Source organism: Saccopteryx bilineata, chromosome 4, assembly GCF_036850765.1.
Source record: "Saccopteryx bilineata isolate mSacBil1 chromosome 4, mSacBil1_pri_phased_curated, whole genome shotgun sequence".
NCBI lineage: Eukaryota > Metazoa > Chordata > Mammalia > Chiroptera > Emballonuridae > Saccopteryx > Saccopteryx bilineata.
In genome coordinates this window covers 272,155,511-272,177,307 of record NC_089493.1, presented here as the reverse complement: position 1 = coordinate 272,177,307, position 21,797 = coordinate 272,155,511, and the positions used below count along the sequence as shown (strand labels likewise).

Genomic DNA, 21,797 nt, shown 5'->3' with positions numbered 1-21,797 from the left:
TTTGCTGTCTCCGTTTCCTCCTGTCTGGTGGGTGTTTTCTTAGGGAAGAACATAGCGATAAGTAATTGAGGGTTTTTTGCAAGTAGTACCTTAAAAGTGTCGCCTATCCTCAGAATGAGGAGTGGCAGTGTTCATACTAAGCCGGCCTCAGCAAGCACACGGTCTTCTCCTGAGAGCATGAAACCTCTTTTTAGTGTTGGACCAACAAGTGCTCGCAGGCCTGACCCAGATCCGTCCCAGAAGCAGTAAGTGATACGGCCAGTAGGGGACATTTGAGTAGGAATGGGAGTGGAAAGACACCCTTCTCAGTTACACATGCCCTTCGTGTGTGCCTGGGCTGAGTTACCTGGAGCCGCCCGCCCCAGCTCTGTCTCCTGTTACAGAGCTCCCGCAAGCGCTAGACTTCCTTTGCCAGGACACCGCATCCTCCACACTTATTTGTCGAGTTATTTGTAAGGAGGGTCATGTTCACTAACGTGAATTCTTCCCTTTTCCAGTGGGCAGAGGCTCTGCGGACCTTCCCTCAACCCCCAGCAGGTGCCACAGTCGTAGAGGTCAGTCGCAGGGCACTCTGAGGGACCCGACAGTGTTGAGGAATGGGACACCTGCACGGACTCTGTTTATCTTCACTCCTTCCTGCCTTCTTGCTAATGGGTCCACTCTGCTCACAGGACGCGGTGCCACTCTCCTCTCCCCTCAGATTCAGCTGTGTGTGCCATTTCCCCACCACCGTGCGGAGCCTGGGCGAAGGAGTTCACATCCTCCATCTGCTCATGCTGTGTGTGTCAGACCGGACACTGAGCAAGCACTCAGTCAAATCAGCCAGTGCTGCAGGGTTTGCACTTTCCTGTTGAGCACGCTGCGTTGAAGTCCTTGGACACAGAGATGAGCACGGAGCACGGGCAGAGCAGGAGTGCACCAGAGGCGTGCCGTGGAGTCCCATCACACTCATTGGGAGCTTAATTCTGTCTCAAAGAAACTTGTCTCTGCCCCTCTCCGAGAGCCGTTTTTTTCATCTCTGAAAACCCCAGACTCCATTTACCCTGCTAGTGGTTGATTATGGGGTTAACTAGAGTGGTTTGACCATTGCAAGAATGGATGGCAAGTCAGTTGTGTTATGTCCAAGGGGAGAAAAGGGATTGAGTTTTGCCTTTGATAATATTCGGCTCGTTACTTTACCTCTTGCTCACTTAGTATGTGATCTATTGGCAGATAGTGACAAGATAAGAGAGTTACCAGGATAGAGGACGATGACTGATGCCTCAGTTGGGGTGACTGCAGAAGGCATCACAGACGACGTGCGATGTGAAGGCGCACACAACGGGGAATTCTGAACTGGCGTTCCATGCAGAGGGCATGGCTACGGTCTCGGTGCACGGCCCAACTCCAGGGACCCTGGCTTGGTGCTGGGTGGAGAATGAGAGTTCTGTAAGGACTTATCTCTCTACCTGAGGGTAAGATTCCTTCAGACTGCTGCCAGAGTGGCCCCTTAGGGGTCGCCTACTAGGGTCTATGCAGGGAGATGCTGTACCACCATCTGGTCCAGGAAGGGAGTTCTCTGAGTTGAAGCACAGCATGGCAGGTACGAGCCCCGCTCCAACTCCTACAGGCCGTGTAGCTGGCCAAGTGGCTTCACCTCTCTGTGCTCTGGTTTCCTTATCTGTAACGAGGATAATATGAATAGTACCCACTGGAATGTGGTAAATACAAAGTGCCTAGAACAGTGTCTGGCACTCCAATGTTGACTATAATGAAGTGGTGAGTGAGGGGAGGTGTCCAAGAGTGAGGCTAGTGAGTCAGCTCTGGTTACCTTTCGGTAGATGAGAACTCACAAAGCAAAGCGAATCTCCTTCAGCTTGAGTCTTCCATGAACGGTGGCGTTGCCTATGCTATAGATTCATGTAATTTGTTAAGAGTATGAGAACTGATGCCTGAAAGGATGTTTATATAAATTCTAGGAAATGAGAGTTGCCTTGCATGTTACACACACTGATATTTTAAAAATTTAGTCTTTTCCATTTAATTAAAAAAATGGACCTCTAAACTGATTGCACATCCAACTAATGGCAGGCAGCCTGCAATTTCAAAAACAAATTATTTATGAGAGCCTTTACGACAGAGATTTCTGAGCCTAAGCTCCAAGGTTCTAGCTACCAAGAATTAGTTTTGTCATTTTGAGCAAGTTACAATCTCTCCAGTGTCAGAAATTTGGAGCCTACATCTTGAACTCACAGTGAGCAGACCATCTTAAAGATGAGGAAGCCATTAGTTGAAAACAAAAAAGATACTCTAGGTTAAAACCTTTTGTGTCTTTAAATGCTTTCTCCATCCAACTGTTCATCACTCCCCTGCCCCCTTCATCACCAGCCTGGCTCTTGGATCACATCTGGGATCTGGAAATCCCTCTCAAAGGTGTCTTGACTTTTTTTTTTTTAATTGATTTTAATTTATTGTGTTTACATAGATTCTAGTGTTGCTCCGAATGCATCCCTCCTCCCCCGTATTCCCCTCAACATCTCCCTTACCGCCCTCCCGATAGCGCCCTCCCCCCTTCCCTTCAGCTTTATCCCATCCTATCATCCCCTTTCCCTCTGTCCTCTTTTCCTCTGGTCCCTTTGATCTCTCCTCTGTCTCAATTCTGTTCCTCAGTTCTCATTGTTCATTGGATTCCTCAAATGAGTGAGGTCATATGATATTTTTCTTTCTCTGCCTGGCTTATTTCACTCAACATAATAGTTTCCAGGTCCCTCCATATTGTTGCAAAAGGTAAGATTTCCTTCTTTTTCATAGCCCCATAGTATTCCATTATATATATGTACCAAAGCTTTTTAATCCACTCGTCCACTGACGAACACTTGGGCTGTTTCCAGATCTTCACTATTGTGAACAATGCTGCCATAAACATGGGGTGCATTTCTCCTTTTGAAACAGTGTGTTCTTGGGGTATATTTCTAAAAGTGGGGTAGCTGGGATATCCCACTTGGGGTATATTTCTAAAAGTGGGATAGTGGGATATTCGTTTATAATTTTTTGAGGAATCTCCATGTTTTCCATAGTGGTGTCTTGACTCTTTAAAAATTTAAATTGAGTTTGCCCTGGCCGGTTGGCTCAGCGGTAGAGCATCGGCCTAGCGTGCGGAGGACCCGGGTTCGATTCCCGGCCAGGGCACATAGGAGAAGCGCCCATTTGCTTCTCCACCCCTCCGCCGCGCCTTCCTCTCTGTCTCTCTCTTCCCCTCCCGCAGCCAAGGCTCCATTGGAGCAAAAGATGGCCCGGGCGCTGGGGATGGCTCTGTGGCCTCTGCCCCAGGCGCTAGAGTGGCTCTGGTCGCAATATGGCGACACCCAGGAGGGTCGCAACATGGCGACGCCCAGGATGGGCAGAGCATCGCCCCCTGGTGGGCAGAGCATCGCCCCCTGGTGGGCATGCGGGAGTCTGTCTGACTGTCTCTCTCTGTTTCCAGCTTCAGAAAAATGAAAAAAAAAAAAAAAATTTAAATTGAGTTCAGAGACGGAGAAAGAGACACATGAATTTGTTGTTCCACTTATTCATGTGTTCATTGGTTGATTTCTGTATGTGCCTTGGCCAGGGATCCAACCCGCAACCTTGGCGTATTGGGAAGATGCTCAACCAACTGAGCTACCTGGCCAGAGCCTCAAAGGTGCCAGATTCTTGATCCTTTTGTCCCGATTTTTCAACCAAATCTTGGTGTCCACTTTGTACCATGTCCATGACCATGTGACTGGTTCACATTGCCACATCTATGGAAAAGCTGGGTAACCCACCATCTCCTTGGCCCAGAGGTTCCTACTTGGGCACACGTGGTTGGCATGCGGTGATCTGCTATGTGAAATGGGATTCTTTCTGTCCTTCTTACTACTTTCCTGCTCCAGGGCTGCCCAGGGGCCACTAGTGCTGGGCAGCTGCAGACCACCAGTGAGCACACAGAAGAGCAGAATCCAAGTCACACTTAGGACATCAAGGACCCTTTGGCCTTTTCTAGCTCCTTTAGCTCTACCTTACCAGTGTTCCCTCCTGGGGACTCTAAGAGAGAAAGTTTATTCTTTCAGATTGTTGGCTGAATTACATTCCTTTCAGGTCCCCATTTGCTGAGTGTCTTTTTCTAGCTTTTGGAAGATGCTTGTTTTCTTTGACTCATGGTCCCCTTCCTCCATCTTCAGTGCCAGCAAGGACAGATTAAGTACCTCTCACACCTCAAGTCTCATCTGTCCCTTCTTCCATTGTTTCATTTCTCTGAACCAGTCCATTCTGCTTTTCTCATTTGTTTTTAAGGGCTCATGTGACTATACTGGGACCACCTGCATAATCCAGGAGAACCTCTCTATTTTAAGGAAATATATTCACAGGTTCCAGAGATTAGGGCATGGACATCTTTTGGTTAGTTGGGTGGGTGGCTGGGCGTATTATTCTACCTACTGGAGCTGCACTTATGGTATATTAGAGCATTTATTTTGGGTTTTGGATCCACACATCTTTGGGCTCTATTCTACTGATTGGGTTATCTGGTGCCGATTCTATATTGCCTTGACCATTGCAGCTTTATAGAAAGTTTTATTATTTGGTAAGACAATTTCCTTTTGATCTTTTTTTGAAATTGTCTGGGTGATTGTTATCCAAGCGCTTGTATTTCTAAAGCCTAATTTTTGTTCTGGAAGGTAAAACTCTTAGAGATGACATACATTATATTAGTTTCAGTTGTACAACATAGTGAAATTTCACATTTATATACCTTACAAAAAATCCACTGTCTGTCACCGTGCAAAGTTCTTGTGATATCATAGACTTCATTCCCTATGTGCTACTTTACATCCCTGTGACTTATATTACAACTGTAAATTTGTACCTCTTAATCTTCACCTTTTTGCCCATACCCCAACAGCTCAACCCTCTAGAAACTCAATTTTTTCTGTATCTAGGTGTTTGTTTCTTCATTTGTTTCATATTTTTTTAGATTCTACACATAAGTGAAATGATACAGTGTTTGTCTTTCTCTGACTTATTTCACTTTGCACAGTACACTTAGGTCCATCCATATTGTCACAAATGCCAAGATTTAATTCTTTTCCATGGCTGAGTAATGTTCATGTGTGTTCAATCTCTTGGCCATTGTAAATAATGAGGCAGTGAATATAGGGGGTGAATATATCTTTTTGAATTAGTGTTTTGTTTTATTTTTTTTCATTTTTCCGAAGCTTGAAACGGGGAGGCAGTCAGACAGACTCCCGCATGCGCCCGACCAGGATCCACCTGGCATGCCCACCAGGGGGTGATGCTCTGCCCATCTGGGGCATCGCTCTGTTGCATCCAGAGCCATTCTAGCTCTGGAGCTAGAGGCCACAGAGGCATCCCCAGTGCCCGGGCCATCTTTGCTCCAATGGAGCCTGGGCTGCAGGAGGGGAAGAGAGAGACAGAGAGGAAGGAGAGGGGGAGGGGTGGAGAAGCAGATGGGCGCTTCTCCTGTGTGCCCCGGCCGGGAATCGAACCCGGGACCCCTGCACGCCAGGCCGATGCTGTACCACTTAGCCAACTGGCCAGGGCCTTGTTTTCTTTAGATAAATGCCCAGAAGTGGAATTGCTGAGTCCTCCTTTGTCTCTTGTTACAGCCTTTGTTATAAAGCCTATTTTGTCTGATAAAAGTATTGCTATCCCAGCTTTTTTTTGTTTGTTTCCATTTTCATGTCTTTCAATCTGTAGTCTCATGTAAGCAGTCTATGTAAAGGTCTTGTTTTATTATCCATTCAGTCACCTTATGTTTTTTCAGTGAAGCACTTAGTCAATTTACATTTAAGTAATTATTGATAGGTATGTACTTATTGCCATTTTAATGTCCTCAGACCAGATTTTTAAGTGGTTGGTCTATCTTTATTATATGTTTGCCTTTACTAGTGAAAAAGTTTTTTCCTTCATATATTCTTATTTGTAGTTTTGGCCTTTTCTTTTCCACGTAAAGAATTCACTTTAACATTTCTTGTAATGCTGGTTTACTGGTGGTGAACTCCTTTAGCTTTTGTTGTCTGGGAAAGTATTCATCTCTTCAATTCTGAATGATAATCTTGCTGGGTAAAGTAAGATTTTGGTTGTAGGTCTTCCCTTCCATCATGTTTAATATATTGTGCCACTCCCTTCTAGCCTTATAAGGTTCTGTTGAAAAGTCAGCTGATAGTCTTTTGGGCATTCCTCTTATTTGTAACTAGTTTTTCTCTTGCTGCTTGTAAGATTCTTTAACTTTTTTTATTTATTTATTTTCTGAAGTTGGAAACGGGGAGGCAGTCTGACAGACTCCCGCATGCGCCCGGCTGGGATCCACCCGGCATGCCCACCAGGGGGCGATGCTCTGCTTTAAATAATTATTATGTGTTGTGGTGGGGTCTTTTGCATTCATCTGTTTTGGGGACTTTTTGTGCTTATTGGAGTTGGAATTTTGTTTACTTCAACAGGTTAGGGGGAAGTTCTCAGCCCTTATTTCTTCAAACAGGTTTTCTGTCCCTTTCTCTCTCCTTCTTCTGTGACTCTTATTATTTGGATGTTAGTATGCTTGATGTTGTCCCAAAGGCCCTTATGTTATTCTCATGCTTTTTTTTTTTTTTATCTTTCAATTTGGTATTTTCCACTATTCTGTCTTCCTGATTCATTCTGCATTATCTGATTTGCTGCTGATTTCCCCAAGTGTATTTTTCATTTCAGTTGTTGTATTCTTCAGTTATGATAGATCTTTATCTTGTCTGTGGAGTTCAATGACCATTTAAAATTTTTTTCAAAACTGTTTATAGATTTGAGAGAGAAAGCGGGGGAGGGGGGCAGAGAAAGCAACATCAATCTGTTCCTGTAGATGCCCTGATCAGGGATCGAACTGGCAACCTCTGTGCTTTGGGATGAATAGAGTATAGCTTGCACTGAAAAAGCGAAAGAACCAGACCGATCCTTAAAATAATCCATTATAGCCTGATCTGATGTAATGCAGTGGATAAAGCAACCTAGAATGCTGAGGTCGCCAGTTTAAAACCCGCAGCTAGCGGCCCTGGCCGGTTGGCTCAGCGGTGGAGTGTCGGCCTGGCGTGCGGGGGACCCGGGTTCGATTCCCAGCCAGGGCACATAGGAGAAGCGCCTATTTGCTTCTCCACCCCCCCTCCTTCCTCTCTGTCTCTCTCTTCCCATCCCGCAGCCAGGGCTCCATTGGAGCAGGGATGGCCCGGGCGCTGGGGATGGCTCCTTGGCCTCTGCCCCGGGCGCTAGAGTGGCTCTGGTCTTGGCAGAGCGAAGCCCCCTGGTGGGCAGAGCTTCGCCCCTGGTGGGCGTGCCGGGTGGATCCTGGTCAGGCACATACGGGAGTCTGTCTGACCCCCCCCCCCCCCCCCCCCGTTTCAGAAAAATAAAGAGAAAAACAAAAAACAAAAACTCTCGGCTTGCCTGGCCAAGGCTCATGTGGGAATTGATGATCCCCCCATTGGAAAGGTGATCGCCAACCAAAATTTTCAACTACTGTTGAGAATGACTATTATAAGGTAAACATTTTTTATAGGTCAGAAGCGTGACTCAGATGTGACCTACATCTGACATTTCTTGACATTCCAGCTTTTTAGAGATGAATAATGAGAATGAGAAAAACTTAAAGCAATCTTAAGGATTATATCAAAACAGTAGTTTAATTTCAATATTAACAGAAAGTATGTTCCTTTGTTATTAAACGAGTATTTTTTTGACACAAGAAAAAAATTTGACTTCTTAATTTCAATTGAAGTTATTTTAAAATGGGACATATCTGGGAACTTGGATTAGCAGTGAATTCCATGTGCTTTCAGTACTTGTTAAGTCAAGAACTCTTTCAGTTAAAAATTATGTCTACAAAATAAATCGGTATGTTTATTTTGAGTGAAATATGAATTTATATTCTAGAATATCTCTTTTGAGGACAAGCAGATTTTAAAAAAACTGGCACATTTCCCATTTAAGTGTTAATACTAAAGTAAGTGTAGTTACATCTCAAACATCAACTAAGATGTATCAGGTTTATCAGAATCGGTCCTGTTCTAAGCACTGCTCAGACTGACTTGTTTCATCCTGCTAACAACTCCCCAACCCTACTGGATAAGAGACAGAGGGGGGAAAAAGGAGAAAGGAAGCTGTCCAGAAACACAAGCCATAGTTTAATAAAAATAAAGAGTGGTTTTATTAATTTCATAATTTCAGATATATTAACAATATATTATAAACTTTAAGAATTAGAAATAAGTGACTATTTTCCCCCAAGAATAATCTAGGTTATGTCAACATGTTTAATGAAAATTAAGTCTTGCACAGTAATCATATCTATTTTTCAGATAATCAGGATGTCATCATCCAAGCTTTATTTTAGGCCACAATATAGTTACCCTATTCACACATTTCATTAAGTAGAAATTAGACCTTGTTTTCTTTTGCTGCAAATACTCCCTTTTTGTTATATAGACATATACTTCCAAAATTAATCTTGTTATAATGCACAAACTTAACTTTTTATCCACAGGAGCTGCCTCAAATAACCTCAGAGATAGCAAACTGCTAATCTGGACTTTGTATCTTCAATTTTTCATTTTTACCTGAAACCCCAATTTATAAATAAAACTGAATTAATCCCACATTATAATACTTAGCAAAGTCATTTTTGTTTAACACAAAGACGGAAAACATAAACTAGTTTGAGCAAGTATTTGGCAGACCACAGAAAGAAAACAGCATTGTGGGAAACGACAGTGTTTTAGTGTTTCAAAGCTGAAGAGACTGATGAATGTCATTCAAATTTCTCATCTCCTTCTTCCACATCTTTCAAATTGAGCACTTCCAAAGAACCCTTGCCTTTTGTCTCCTTTTTTATTAACTCATCGATTTCTCTGAAGCAGCCTGGGTCAATCAGACACACCTGAAACATTTAACACAGTGCTTTACCACATGAAAGGGAGCAATACAATAGAATACAAAGCTTCAACTTCCTCTAAGACAAGCACACAGTACTTTCCACGTACTCTACTCCTACAGTTCCACAGTGCAGCACAGAAGACAATGAACTGTAGTCCAGCCCGTGCCCAGGTCTGCATGGAGGCCCCTGTGACAAGACAGCAACTTTCTTGTTTAAAGACTTATCCCTCCAGAGTTCTCAGCTGTGAGATGAAGGAGTTGGCCTAGAAAACTGTTCAGTAAACTTACCTCTTTTTATTCAAGTATGCAGGAAAGAAGGTCTATGTAGAAACCATGCATGAACTTTTGAAAGGATTTTAGAAGTTCAAAGAGTGTCAGATGTGTTGCTCCACATCTAAAGCGGAATGTTCAACATTCTTCTAGAGCCCCTTTATCTCTAAAGCTGCCGCAAAGCCTAGGGACATAAATTTTCAGAAAGCTATGTCTGAAGCTATGGGGCAAAGACTCAAAGACACGATGTTTTTGCTGCTTCTTTAAAATGTTCTGTGGTAAATCGGCTTTTAATCTTTTACTTCTTCATAAGGTGAGACTCACTGTAAAATATATTTTCTCATCTAAAATCTGGGTAAGTCTTTATTTTATTTATTTATTTATTTATTTTTTCATTTTTCTGAAGCTGGAAACAGGGAGACAGTCAGACAGACTCCCGCATGCGCCCGACCGGGATCCACCCGGCACGCCCACCAGGGGCGGTGCTCTGCCCCCCAGGGGGCGATGCTCTGCCCATCCTGGGCGTCGCCATATTGCGACCAGAGCCACTCCAGCGCCTGAGGCAGAGGCCACAGAGCCATGCCCAGCGCCTGGGCCATCTCTGCTCCAATGGAGCCTTGGCTGTGGGAGGGGAAGAGAGAGACAGAGAGGAAAGCGCGGCGGAGGGGTGGAGAAGCAAATGGGCGCTTCTCCTGTGTGCCCTGGCCGGGAATCGAACCCGGGTCCTCCGCACGCTAGGCCGACGCTCTACCGCTGAGCCAACCGGCCAGGGCCTGGGTAAGTCTTTAAACAAGGAGGTTAATGCCTTGTTACATAACCAGCATGATTTTATTATAAATAACTAGAAAACAAACAAAAATCCTAAGTGTGCTTAACTACACAATTTGGTTCTACTTAGACCTTAACATTTTTTTACCTAATTCTAGGTAAAGTGGTTCTGGAAATGTTTTATTGTTCCCAGGGGCTCCCAAACTTTTTACACAGTGGTCCAGTTCACTGTCCCTCAGACTGTTGGAGGGCCGGACTATAAAAAAAAACTGAACAAATCCCTATGCACACTGCATATATCTTATTTTAAAGTAAAAAAACAAAACGGGAACAAATACAATATTTAAAATAAAGAACAAGTACATTTAAATCAACAAACTGACCAGTATTTCAATGGGAACTACGGGCCTGCTTTTGGCTAATGAGATGATGGTGTCCCTTCCAGAAGTGTGGCGGGGGGCCGGATAAATGGCCTTGGGGCCGCATGCGGCCCGCAGTTTGGGGATCCCTGGTTCACACCTTCTAAATGCTTGTTACACATTTATGACAATAGGATAAACTACTTTGGTAACATGGAGGCAAAGAAATAAGAAAAATCTTACAATTTCTAATTGTTGACTGAAGTCCTCACTTTCTACAACCTTGATCAGTGGCTTGAGCTTTTCTTTCAGCTTTTTCCCTTCGTTCACTGGAAGAATGAACCGGAGTCTCATGTGAGCACGTTCTATCTTCATTTTCTCCTTTAACTGCTTTATCACTTCCAAAGCCTGTCAAGATAGAATTGAAAATGTTTGCCATTTTGCTGCTTCTGCTGCCTTATTTTGTAAGATGTTCAAAACAAAGCTGTTTCTATCTAGCTGGACTAGGCAATGGTTTCTTAACCATGACACAGGCCTAAGGAAATAGAAAAAAACGTAGATAAATCAGAACTTAAGACAAAAAATTTTAGTGCTTCAAAAAATAGTGAAGAAAGCAAAAAGACAACCCCCAGAATGGGAAAGATATTAGCAAAGCAGAATGTTAACCCCAAGATGGCCATAATCAAAAAGGCAGATTACAAGTATTGTTAAGGACATGGAGAAATCAGTCCCCTTGTGCACTGTGGGAATGCAAAATGGTACAGGTGTCTTGGAGTATGACTGGCAGTTTCTCAAAAGGTTACATAGTTACCATATGGCCTAGCAATTTCATTCCTAGGTATAGAGAAATGAGGATACCTGTCCACAGAAAACCTGTAATGAATTTCATTGCATTGTCCACAATAGCTAAAAAGTGGAAACAACCCAAATGTCCACTAACTGATGAGTGAATAAATTTCCATACAATGGGATATTATTCAGTCATAAAAACAGTATGTCTGCAAGAAAAATATAAGTAGCAAGAACAAAGTACTGATAAATGATACAACAAGGATGAACCCTGAAAAGGTCACATACTGTATGATTCCATTCATGTGAAATGTCCCGAATAGACAAATCCAGAGACGGAGGTTGCCAAGGGCTTGTGAGAGGGAGTACCGAGGAGTGACTACTAATCGGTCCAGGGTGTCTTTCTGGGGTGATGCAAATGTTCTCAAATTAGGTGGTAGAAAAGGTTGTGAAACTTTCTAATTATACCAGTGGTCGGCAAACTCATTAGTCAACAGAGCCAAATATCAACAGTACGATTGAAATTTCTTTTGAGAGCCAAATTTTTTAAACTTAAACTATATAGGTAGGTACATTCCTTATCGAGGTAGCGCCCGCATGTGGTATTTTGTGGAAGAGCCACACTCAAGGGGCCAAAGAGCCACATGTGGTTCGCCGACCAGGGGACTATACCAATGAGCTGTACACTTTAAAAGAGTGACTTTTATATGTGAATTGTATGTTTTTTAAAAAAAAATCTAAAAAATGGAATTACAATGACTTTAAAATTCAAAGTTTTTTTTATACAGATAATTGACTTTGTTTTTTATTGATTTTAGAGAGAGAGGAAGAGGAAGAAAGGGAGGAAGAGAGAAAGAGAGAGAGGAACATCAAACTGTTCCTGTGTGTGCCCTCACTGTGGATTGAACTGGCAACCTCTGTACTTCCAGATGATGCTCTAACCAACTGACCTATCTGGCCAGGGCTAACAATTCAAGGTTTAGCTTTTAAAGTTTAATTTGGATAGGAAGATGTAAGTCCCATGTATATTTGTGTTTAGTTAAAAAAATTAAAATTTTTTTTGCCTGACCAGGCGGTGGTGCAGTGGATAGAGCATCGGACTGGGATGCCGAGGACCCAGGTTCAAGACCCTGAGGTCGCCAGCTTGAGCGCGGGCTCATCTGGTTTGAGCAAAAGCTCGCCAGCTTGGACCCAAGGTTGCTGGCTCGAGCAAGGGGTTACTCGGTCTGCTGAAGGCTCGCGGTCAAGGCACATATGAGAAAGCAATCAATGAACAACTAAGGTGTCACAACGCGCTACGAAAAACTAATGATTGATGCTTCCCATCTCTTCGTTTCTGTCTGTCCCTGTCTATCCCTCTCTCTGACTCTATCTCTGTCTCTGTTAAAAAAATAGAAATAAAAAAAGGAAAAAAAATTTAATTTTAAAGAAATTAGTTAAATTAGTTAAAGAAACTCCATTTCTCCTCTCTATAATACACATCCTTCCCCCATCCCCCACACCTATCCATTTGCTTTCAAGCAGCATCATTTTGTTAAGGCCAACTAATGATTTCCTCAGAGAAAACGGGATTTCATGGATACTTTTTGACATCAAAAATCACTAACCTGCTGTTTCGTACTCTTGTTGGTTTTGACTGAATAGTGGATGTCCTTCATCGCTCTCTCAATAAGGATAACAGTGTACGGTCTCTTTGTTTCAGGGTTCACACATTTGTCAGCTACAATAGTGGCAATGTCCCTAAACATCTGCTCCAGCTGTGTGTGCCGTTCTTTATCTGATACTTGAACCTCCCCTTTAGTCAAAATCTGAAAAAAAGAAAAAAAAATCACAACATATTTAAGAAAACAGTATCTCTGTTACATAGTATTTGTTGACTAACCTGTAAGGATAACTAAGGAGAAAATTAAATTTCATCCTCTCTAGCTACTGAAATGTAGGCAATAAGTTGAGCTTCGCGTAAAGAATGCACTGGATTATCTTGTGCTCCAAAATAACACCTATTTAGGATTTGATGGAGAAAAGCCAACCTTAGCAAAGGGTCTAAATGATGAATTACTTGAAAAGAAACTCTATTTTCTGGTATTATTACATTAAAAATATATAAATGAGCAAAATAAAGCAATTTAGTAAAATAATTTATAAAGGTTTTGGCAAAAATTATCCATGTCTTAACTATGTACGGAGACAGATGGTTACTAGAGTTACTGTAGTGATTACGTTATAAGATATATAAATGTTGGATCATTAATGCTGTATACCTGAAGCTAATATATAAATAATGTATGTCAACTATACTTCAATTTTTAAATTTTTTTTTATTTTTATTTATTCATTTTAGAGAGGAGAGGGAAAGACGAGAGAGAGAGAGAAGGGGGGAGGAGCTGGAAGCATCAACTCCCATATGTACCTTGACCAGGCAAGCCCAGGGTTTCGAACCGGCGACCTCAGCATTTCCAGGTCAACGCTTTATCCACTGCGCCACCACAAGTCAGGCTATACAATTTTTAAAAAGTCCATATTATGAATTACTGAAAGTGGTACTGTGCAGGTCACATTTTTGTGTGGTAACTGTTCACTCCAAATAATACTTAAAAGTTTAACATAGCTCTAAGTACTTAACACTACAGATGGTTATTAGGGTCAGTTATGCAGCAGCTGTTAAAACCCACCTGCTTACAGATTTCAGTTTGATCATCTGTTCCAAATGCACTGATGAGATCTTCCTTCTTTGCAACCTGGCCTTTAGAAACATTGACAAACACTGAGTGGGTCTGTAGCACTTCGTCAAGGTCCTTTTCCCTTGTGAGGACAGGAGAGAAAGTTCTAGGTGAATACACTTGAAACTTGGATATTCATTTACATTTAAATACGAGATGGCAACAATATAAATAGTGAGGAACAACAAATAATCCTAAAAGACCTTCACTGTGGAGGAAAAATTTTTCAAAACTCAGAACCGCATTTGTATCCGCACTTACTCAACGGAGGAAAACGTCGTGGGACACAAGAACGCTGGCGGGTGTGGGTGCGGCCACTGAATACCGGCCCCTAGATGGCAGCAGTGAAGACAATACGCACTTCGGTGGCACTGGGCTAAGACCTCCGACTTCAGATGTACTAATATTTGTAATTTGTAAGACTACACTCTTTGCCTTTATCATTATTCTGGCAAAAGGACCATATAATTAAGGGTGTTTGACTGTAGCCTTTGCGACAGCATCAAAGCAAAACCAAACTCCAAACTAACAACCCAAGCCCAACACCAAACAGAAAGGGAACGCTTGGTTTCGGCTCTACGCTCGAGAAGAACTGAGACTTCTCACGCTCACGGCAGGGACAAGTTTTCCATTTCCTTCCGGGAGCAGACACCCGCTTGGCCCGTTCCTGCGATCATGCGGCAGGCGGCCTCCGACGCTACCAGCTCCGCCCAGGGCCCCGAGGGAGAGGGTCACTCACACGCCGCTCCGCCAGCCGACGACTTTGTTTTTATAGCAGGCGATTTCGAAACGCTTCCCGGCGCGTTTCATGCGTACCACGGCCACATTTGTTAGGCGGATCTGGTTGGTGGGGGTGAAGATCGACATCGTGGCTGCTCACAGACCTTGGGTCGTAGGAACCGCCGCAGACTTAACTTACGCCACCAGCCTGAGAGCCCCTGACACCTCGCTGTAACGACCGGGCCGCGCGCGGCACCGTATCGCCGGTGGAGCGCGCAGCCTCGCCAGTAACCCGGCGGAGCCGGCCGCCACAACCCAGTCGGCTCACTTATTGCGCAGGCGTCAGGTTAGGCCGGGGTGGGGTGGGGGAAGCACCGAACCAGGAAAAACTGAGCAATGACGCCTGCGCATTGTGGTTCTTACGACATCGTTCAGTGCCGGAAAAGAGACACTCTTCCGGAGGTCATTTTATTTCGCCAATGAACTAGAGTTCTGATTGGTTGTTGAAGCTGACATTTGCAGACCGGGTGGGAACACAGCATCCGTGCCTCACAGTTCCGCAGAGGTCAGGGCCTTTTCATTTTGGAAAAATTTTAACATGTAAAACAGAGGAAAGTGTAATGAACGTCCATGTACCCATCGACCCGTTTCAATAATTATCAACACTTTGCCATTCTTGTTTTATTTTTTCTCCCTCAAACTTCTTTGGAGTATTTTAAAGCAAATCATCCTAAGGTTTAGCTTTAAATACATCTATCCGAAAATACACCCAGGAGGATTAACCATAATTCTTCGTATCACCTAATAGCCAATCCATAATCAAAATTCCCCTACATAATGCTCTTTTATGTTGGTGTGTTCCAACACAGATCCAAACCGGTCTACAGATCGCCTTTGGTTGATGACTTCCTTAGTCTCTTTTAGCGTCCCCTCGCACCCCCCGCCCTTTTCCCACTTCCCCTCCTCCCGTGCCACTACTGTTAGGGCCGTGTTTTGTCCGACAGATTTCTCCCTCGGTTTTAATTCCGGAGGAAGCGAGACGGCCCCCCCGGACCGCCCAGGGCTCTGGACTGGACTTCTCGTTGGGCCCGGCCTTTCCCCCTCAGAGCCAATCCGAGCAGGACCAGCAAAGCTCCGGCTTCCTCGCCCGGAGCTCTAGTCGGTGCACCTCCTGGGCCCGCCCCTTCCCTCACTGAGCCAATCCCGACGCGGCTGCGAGTGGCATGGCTGCCTCCAGCTCGGCGGTCTCAGGTTTTATGGCTAATGCTGGGAGGTAGTTCTGACAGCTTCCCGGCACCCAGACTAGCCGCAGGTTTACCAGGTCCGCACTCCCAGTCTCCTGTCCGGCCGCAGAGCCCGGGCTCTGAGGAGAATGGGTAAGGACCCCCCTGGTGGATAGCAGTCGAGAAGCGGGAGGGGAGAAACCGTTTTGTTGTTTTTTTTTTTTCTGAGACCCTGTCCCGGCGGAGTTGTGTTCCCCGGAGCCATCGGAGATTATTTCACTTGTCAGCACGGGTACCGATGGGGCAAGGGGGTATTGATCCCTGCTTTTGACTTGGCTTCTGCTTTTTGCTTCTAACCTCAAGTAAAGGGCAGAGAAAACTGACAGCCCGCCGTCCCCCCACGTGTATGGAGGACTTTTCCAGGGTGAAGCAGCACCTCCGACCCCCACATTTGAGAACTTGCCTTTTGAGATTGACCCCAGGTTTAACATTTGAGGCCAGGTCCATACATATCTACGTTTAAAAAATTGGGCGTGAGTTCAGTTATTTAAGAACCCTTTACAAAGTAGCTATGGTCTTTAAAGAATAAAATCATAAAAAAAAAATAGTTTTAGTATCAGGAAAAGCTTAAAGCTTTTCTTATGGAGCAAGCGTAGGAAAAGAAATTAACTCATAATTGCACATAAAGTGTTCTGACTCTTCTTTTCCAAATGCTATATATTTAAATAAAGGTCACATATGTAATATATGTACACATATATATGTTTGAGCTAGTATTCTTATAATTATATCATGTTACCACATCATGTATTATTATTATTATTATTATTATTTTGTATTTTTCTGAAGCTGGAAACAGGGAGGCAGTCAGACAGACTCCCGCATGCGCCCGACCGGGATCCACCCGGCATGCCCACCAGGGGGCGATGCTCTGCCCATCTGGGGCGTCGCTCTGCTGCAGCCAGAGCCATTCTAGCGCCTGAGACAGAGGCCACAGAGCCATCCTTAGCTCCCGGGCCAACTTTGCTCCAATGGAGCCTTGGCTGCAGGAGGGGAAGAGAGAGACAGAGAGGGAGGAGAGGGGGAGGGGTAGAGAAGCATATGGGCGCCTCTCCTGTGTGCCCTGGCCGGGAATCGAACTCGGGACTCCTGCACGCCAGGCTGATGCTCTACCACTGAGCAAACCGGCCAGGGCCTCGTATTATTTTTATTAGAGTGGATTTCTTATAGATTTCTTAGCCTTGTTGAATATGGAGGTGTTTTATTTTTAGTCTTAAAATAAGGGTAGATACCTTTATATATGTAATTTTAACTAAAATTACACATATGTATCATTTTAAATTTAGATTCTTCTTTGGATACATGGGACTTCTCATCTTTAATATCATTATGGATAAACAGGTTTTACATATATTTGGGCTTTGCCTTTGGTATTAGCCTTTGGATTTGTTTCCAGATTGTCATCAGGAAGCAGGTAAGTGGAGTTAGTTTTTAAAGGAGGGTATTAAACCATCAGATTTTTTTTTTTTTGTATTTTTCTGAAGCCGGAAACGGGGAGAGACAGTCAGACAGACTCCTGCATGCGCCCGACCGGGATCCACCCGGCACGCCCACCAGGGGCTATGCTCTTCCCACCAGGGGGCGATGCTCTGCCCCTCCGGGGTGTCGCTCTGCTGCGACCAGAGCCACTTTAGTGCCTGGGGCAGAGGCCAAGGAGCCAACCCCAGCGCCTGGGCCATCCTTGCTCCAATGGAGCCTTGGCTGCGGGAGGGGAAGAGAGAGACAGAGAGGAAGGAGGGGGGGGGGTGGAGAAGCAAATGGGCGCTTCTCCTATGTGCCCTGGCCGGGAATCGAACCCGGGTCCCTCGCATGCCAGGCTGATGCTCTACCGCTGAGCCAACCGGCCAGGGCCTAAACCATCAGATTTTACAGAGAATTTAGAGGGCAGATCTAAGGCATTCAGAAAAATGCAGAAAACCTAGAAGGAACTTTAAGTCACGTTTATGGTTAGTCTCCAGACACTTTTTTTTTTTTGTATTTTTCTAAAGTGAGAAGCAGGGAGGCAGAAAGACAGACTCCCACATGTGCCCTACTGGGATCCACTTGACAAGCCTACCAGGGGGCGATGCTCGACCCATCTGGGGTGTTGTTATGTTGCAACTGAAGCCATTCAGGCACCTGAGGCAGAGGCCATGGAGCCATCCTCAGTGCCCGGGCCAACTTTTGTTCTAGTGGAGCCTTGGCTGTGGGAGGGGAAGAGAGAGACAGAGAGGAAGGAGAGGGGAAGGGTAGAGAAGCAGATGGGTGCTTCTCCTGTGTGCCCTGGCTGGATATTGAACCTGGGACTTACAAACACCAGGCCGATGCTGTACTGCTGAGCCAACTAGCCAGGGCCAGACACTTTTTTTTAATGCCTAAAAAAGTTTATTCTCAGTTTTTACAGGGTAAGGTGTTATGGACTAAGTTGTATAGTTGTATTTATCTTTTCTTTGATGAGTTGTGGACGTCTCATTCGTAATATACAGGAAGATTTTGAAATGAAAAATTAAACTTTTGTGAGTGATCAAATCTGTTTTGCAGCTTTAAGGGGTAGTAGTATCTTTTCTTTCCACTAATAAAAGGTCAGAAAATAAGTTTCTACTTTTATCCCACTAAAATGCATTATAAATGAAAGTATGTATAGTTTTATCTTTGAATAATACTTTCATCTAATACTATAATGGGAATCATTATGGTCTCGAGAAATATCAGTCCTGCCTTTTAACACCTAATATACCAAGGGGTTAGTATTAAGAAAGATTAAGAGAATAATAGAATAAGTCAGTATCTGTGCCAATTTTTATTCCCACTGAAGTTGGGAAAAGATTCAAACTTGATGATTTTGTGCAGTTGTTTATCTTCAAGGACAAGAACTCACAAGGGAAATCAGTTCCAAAAACAACTCGGGATTTGATGACAAATGGTTATATCTCTCCTCAAAAGAAGGACATCTTTGTGTCTGGAGTGAAGATTTTCTATGGTTCCCAGACTGGTACAGCAAAGGTAAGAACTTTTTATTTTTTTATTTTTTTGGTATTTTTCTGAAGTTGGAAATGGGGAGGCAGTCAGACAGACTCCCGCATGCACCCGACCGGGATCCACCTGGCATGCTCACCAGAGGGCAATGCTCTGCCCATCTGGGGTGTTGCTCTGTTGCAACCAGGGCCATTCTAGTGCCTGAGGCAGATGCCACAGAGCCATCCTCAGTACCTGGGCCAACTTTGCTCCAATGGAGCCTTGGCTGCGGGAGGGGAAGAGAGAGACAGAGAGGAAGGAGAGGGGGAGAGGTGGAGAAGCAGATGGGTGCTTCTCCTGTGTGCCCTAGCCGGGAATCAAACCTGGAACTCTCGCACGCCAGGCCAACGCTCTACTGCTGAGCCAACCGGCCAGGGCCGGTAAGAACTTTTTATGACAATTTTCCTTGGATTTCCTGATCTTTTAAGAAAGATCAGGAAATTCAGTTTTTAGCAGTGAACTGAATTGGTCTTCCAGTCTTCTTTCATCTTCCTTTCTCTCTTTTCCAGCATCCATTTTTTTCTTTGTGGGATGGTAGGTCGGTTTGATCTCATGTGCCCAGTTCCATCAGATTGGTGGTGTCTGGCAGTCACTGTCATGAGGTATTTTTGTTGTGAAACTTCTGTCTCAGAGTGGAGACAGTTGCAAGTTCATTATTGATGCTTGTTGATATAGAAGGAGGAGATAGTGAAAAGAAAATGGCGGCAATAGTGTCCAGTTTGTACCTGAATTTCACAACTTCACACATCTATTTAATGAGATGTATTTTGATTTTTTTTTTTTTTTACAGGGACCCAGAGAGTCAGATAGATAGGGACAGACAGGATAGGAGAGAGATGAGAAGCATCAATCATCAATTTCTCATTGTGACACCTTAGTTGTTCATTGATTGCTTTCTCATATGTGCCTTGACTGAGGGCCTTTAGCAGACTGAGTGACTCCTTGCTCGAGCCAGCGACCTTGGGTCCAAGCTGGTGAGCTTTGCTCAAACCAGATAAGCCCGCACTCGAGCTGGCAACCTTGGGGTCTCGAACCTGGTTCCTCTGCATCCCAGTACGATGCTCTATTCACTGCGCCACTGCCTGGTCAGGCTGATTTTTTTTTCTTGTGGGAGATACAGAGAGTCAGAGAGAGGGACAGATAGGGACAGACAGACAAGAAGGGAGAGAGATGAGAAACATCAATTCTTCGTTGCGGTTCCTTAATTGTTCATTGATTGATTTCTCATATGTGCCTTGACCGGGGTTGGGGGTGGCTACAGCAGAGTGAGTGACCCCTTGCTCGAGCCAGTGACCTTGGGCTCAAGCTGGTGAACCTTGCTTAAATCAGATCAGCTCCTACTCAAGCTGGCGATCTCGGGGTCTTGAACCTGGGTCCTCCACATTCCAGTCTGATGCTCTATCCACTGCACCACCGCCTGTTCAGGCTATTTTGATTTCTAATAGTGTCAAAAGTATATTAATGATAGATATTGAGTACTGTTTAAAGTGCATACGCTGCAGATATATAGCTGAAAGTTGTTTTCCATTCTTTAGTTGTATCTGCATGCTGCCTGCTTCATTGTTGTGAAAGTCACAGCTATTTTGTGCTTTCTAGGAAATGATTCTGACATGAAAATGAATTTTAAAAAATTCAGTGTCTATGTACTGTACAAAAGAGGGTTCTACTGCCCTCTTGTGGGTATTTTGTAAAATAATACTTTTAATTTTTCAGTATTCCAGTGTGGGTACAAGATTTTGTTCCACATCAGAGTGAAAGGTCACTGATTATTAAGTTCAGCTTTAAACAACAGAGTTGGTAAACAGAGAAATGGAAAAAAGGCATCTGAGCAATCAAAACAAAATCCTTTTATGATACTCTAAAAAGATATTCATAACCTCTTTTATGAGTGTTTAAAATTTTTTAGTATCAAATTAATCCTTGCAGATGGAGAACAAATCCAGGTATTTGGAGGGTTCATTATAAAAATTACTCTCCAGGGGATTTCTCTTAACTATTTCTATTTTAGTTCCTATGATGGTTATTTCTTTAACCTTCTTGTATTATGTTTCTAGATTTATTAATTTTTAGATAAAAGTTACTGATTTCTTTTATTAGTCAGTTAACACAAACATCCCTCAAATCTCAGTTAACACTGTTGCCCACATCATAGTTGGTTTGGGTTGGGCGGTTCTCCTTAAAGCTATGCCACCTGAATTTTCTTTCTTTTGCTTTTACATTTGATTGGTTCATCTTTGGCTGCATATAGAAGACTAGGACAAAAAACTTGGTCTTACAACTTTGAAGACGTCACTTCATTGTATTCCAGCAGGCAGTACTGCTGATGAGAAGGCTAACTACCTTCATTCCTTTGTAGATGAATTGCTTTTTTTTCTTTTTTTTTATTCTGGAGGTGTTTGGAATAAAATCTTTGTTCTTGATGTTGGGGACTTTTATGAGATGATTGTCTAGGTTGGGTCCTTTTTCAGCCATTGTGCTGGACTCTTGGACTATTCTGTTTTGCAGATTTGTTTGCATTTCTCCTGCTAATATTTCTTGGATAAATTTTTTTATTTATTTATTTTTATTTTTTATTCATTGAGAGGAGGGAGGGCAGACAGACTCCCACATGTTCCCCGATCGGGATCCACCAGGAAGCCAACTAGATGGTGATGCTCTACCCATCTGGGGTGTTGCTCCGTCGCTCAGCAACCGGAGCTCTTCTTTCTTTTTTTCTTTTTTTTGTATTTTTCTGAAGTGAGAAGCAGGGAAGCAGAGAGACAGACTCCCGCATGCACCCGACCGGGATCCACCCGGCATGCTCACCAGGGGGCGATGCTCTACCCATCTGGGGCGTTGCTCTGCTGCGACCAGAGCCATTCTAGTTCCTGGGGCAGAGGCCACAGAGCCATCCTCAGCGTCCGGCCCAACTTTGCTCCAATGGAGCCTTGGCTGTAGGAGGGGAAGAGAGAGACAGAGAAGAAGGAGAGGGGGAAGAGTGG

The 21,797-nt window shown here is 43.9% G+C and overlaps 2 protein-coding genes across 4 annotated transcripts in view; one reads left to right on the top strand and one right to left on the bottom strand.

Annotated features, from left to right (window-relative positions):
* Positions 1-8,161: 8,161 nt before the first annotated feature.
* SBDS (SBDS ribosome maturation factor) lies at positions 8,162-14,903 on the bottom strand. The gene is made up of 5 exons (XM_066274641.1): positions 14,559-14,903; positions 13,772-13,901; positions 12,707-12,907; positions 10,554-10,718; positions 8,162-8,917 (listed from the first exon to the last, which is right to left on the bottom strand). Exons 1-5 carry the CDS (start codon positions 14,684-14,686, stop codon positions 8,789-8,791), a joined length of 753 nt encoding a protein of 250 aa, XP_066130738.1. The 5' UTR covers positions 14,687-14,903; the 3' UTR covers positions 8,162-8,788.
* An 844-nt stretch (positions 14,904-15,747) lies between these two features.
* LOC136334441 (S-adenosyl-L-methionine-dependent tRNA 4-demethylwyosine synthase TYW1) overlaps positions 15,748-21,797 on the top strand; it is a 201,698-nt gene continuing 195,648 nt past the window's right edge. For 2 of the 3 annotated variants that reach the window (XM_066274638.1, XM_066274640.1), the window contains exons 1-3: positions 15,748-15,915; positions 17,109-17,236; positions 18,652-18,804. In XM_066274638.1, coding sequence (XP_066130735.1) covers positions 15,912-15,915; positions 17,109-17,236; positions 18,652-18,804 — 285 coding nt within the window. In that variant the 5' untranslated portion in view covers positions 15,748-15,911. The remainder of the gene's footprint in view (positions 15,916-17,108; positions 17,237-18,651; positions 18,805-21,797) is intronic. The other variant, XM_066274639.1, reaches the window with a different exon arrangement.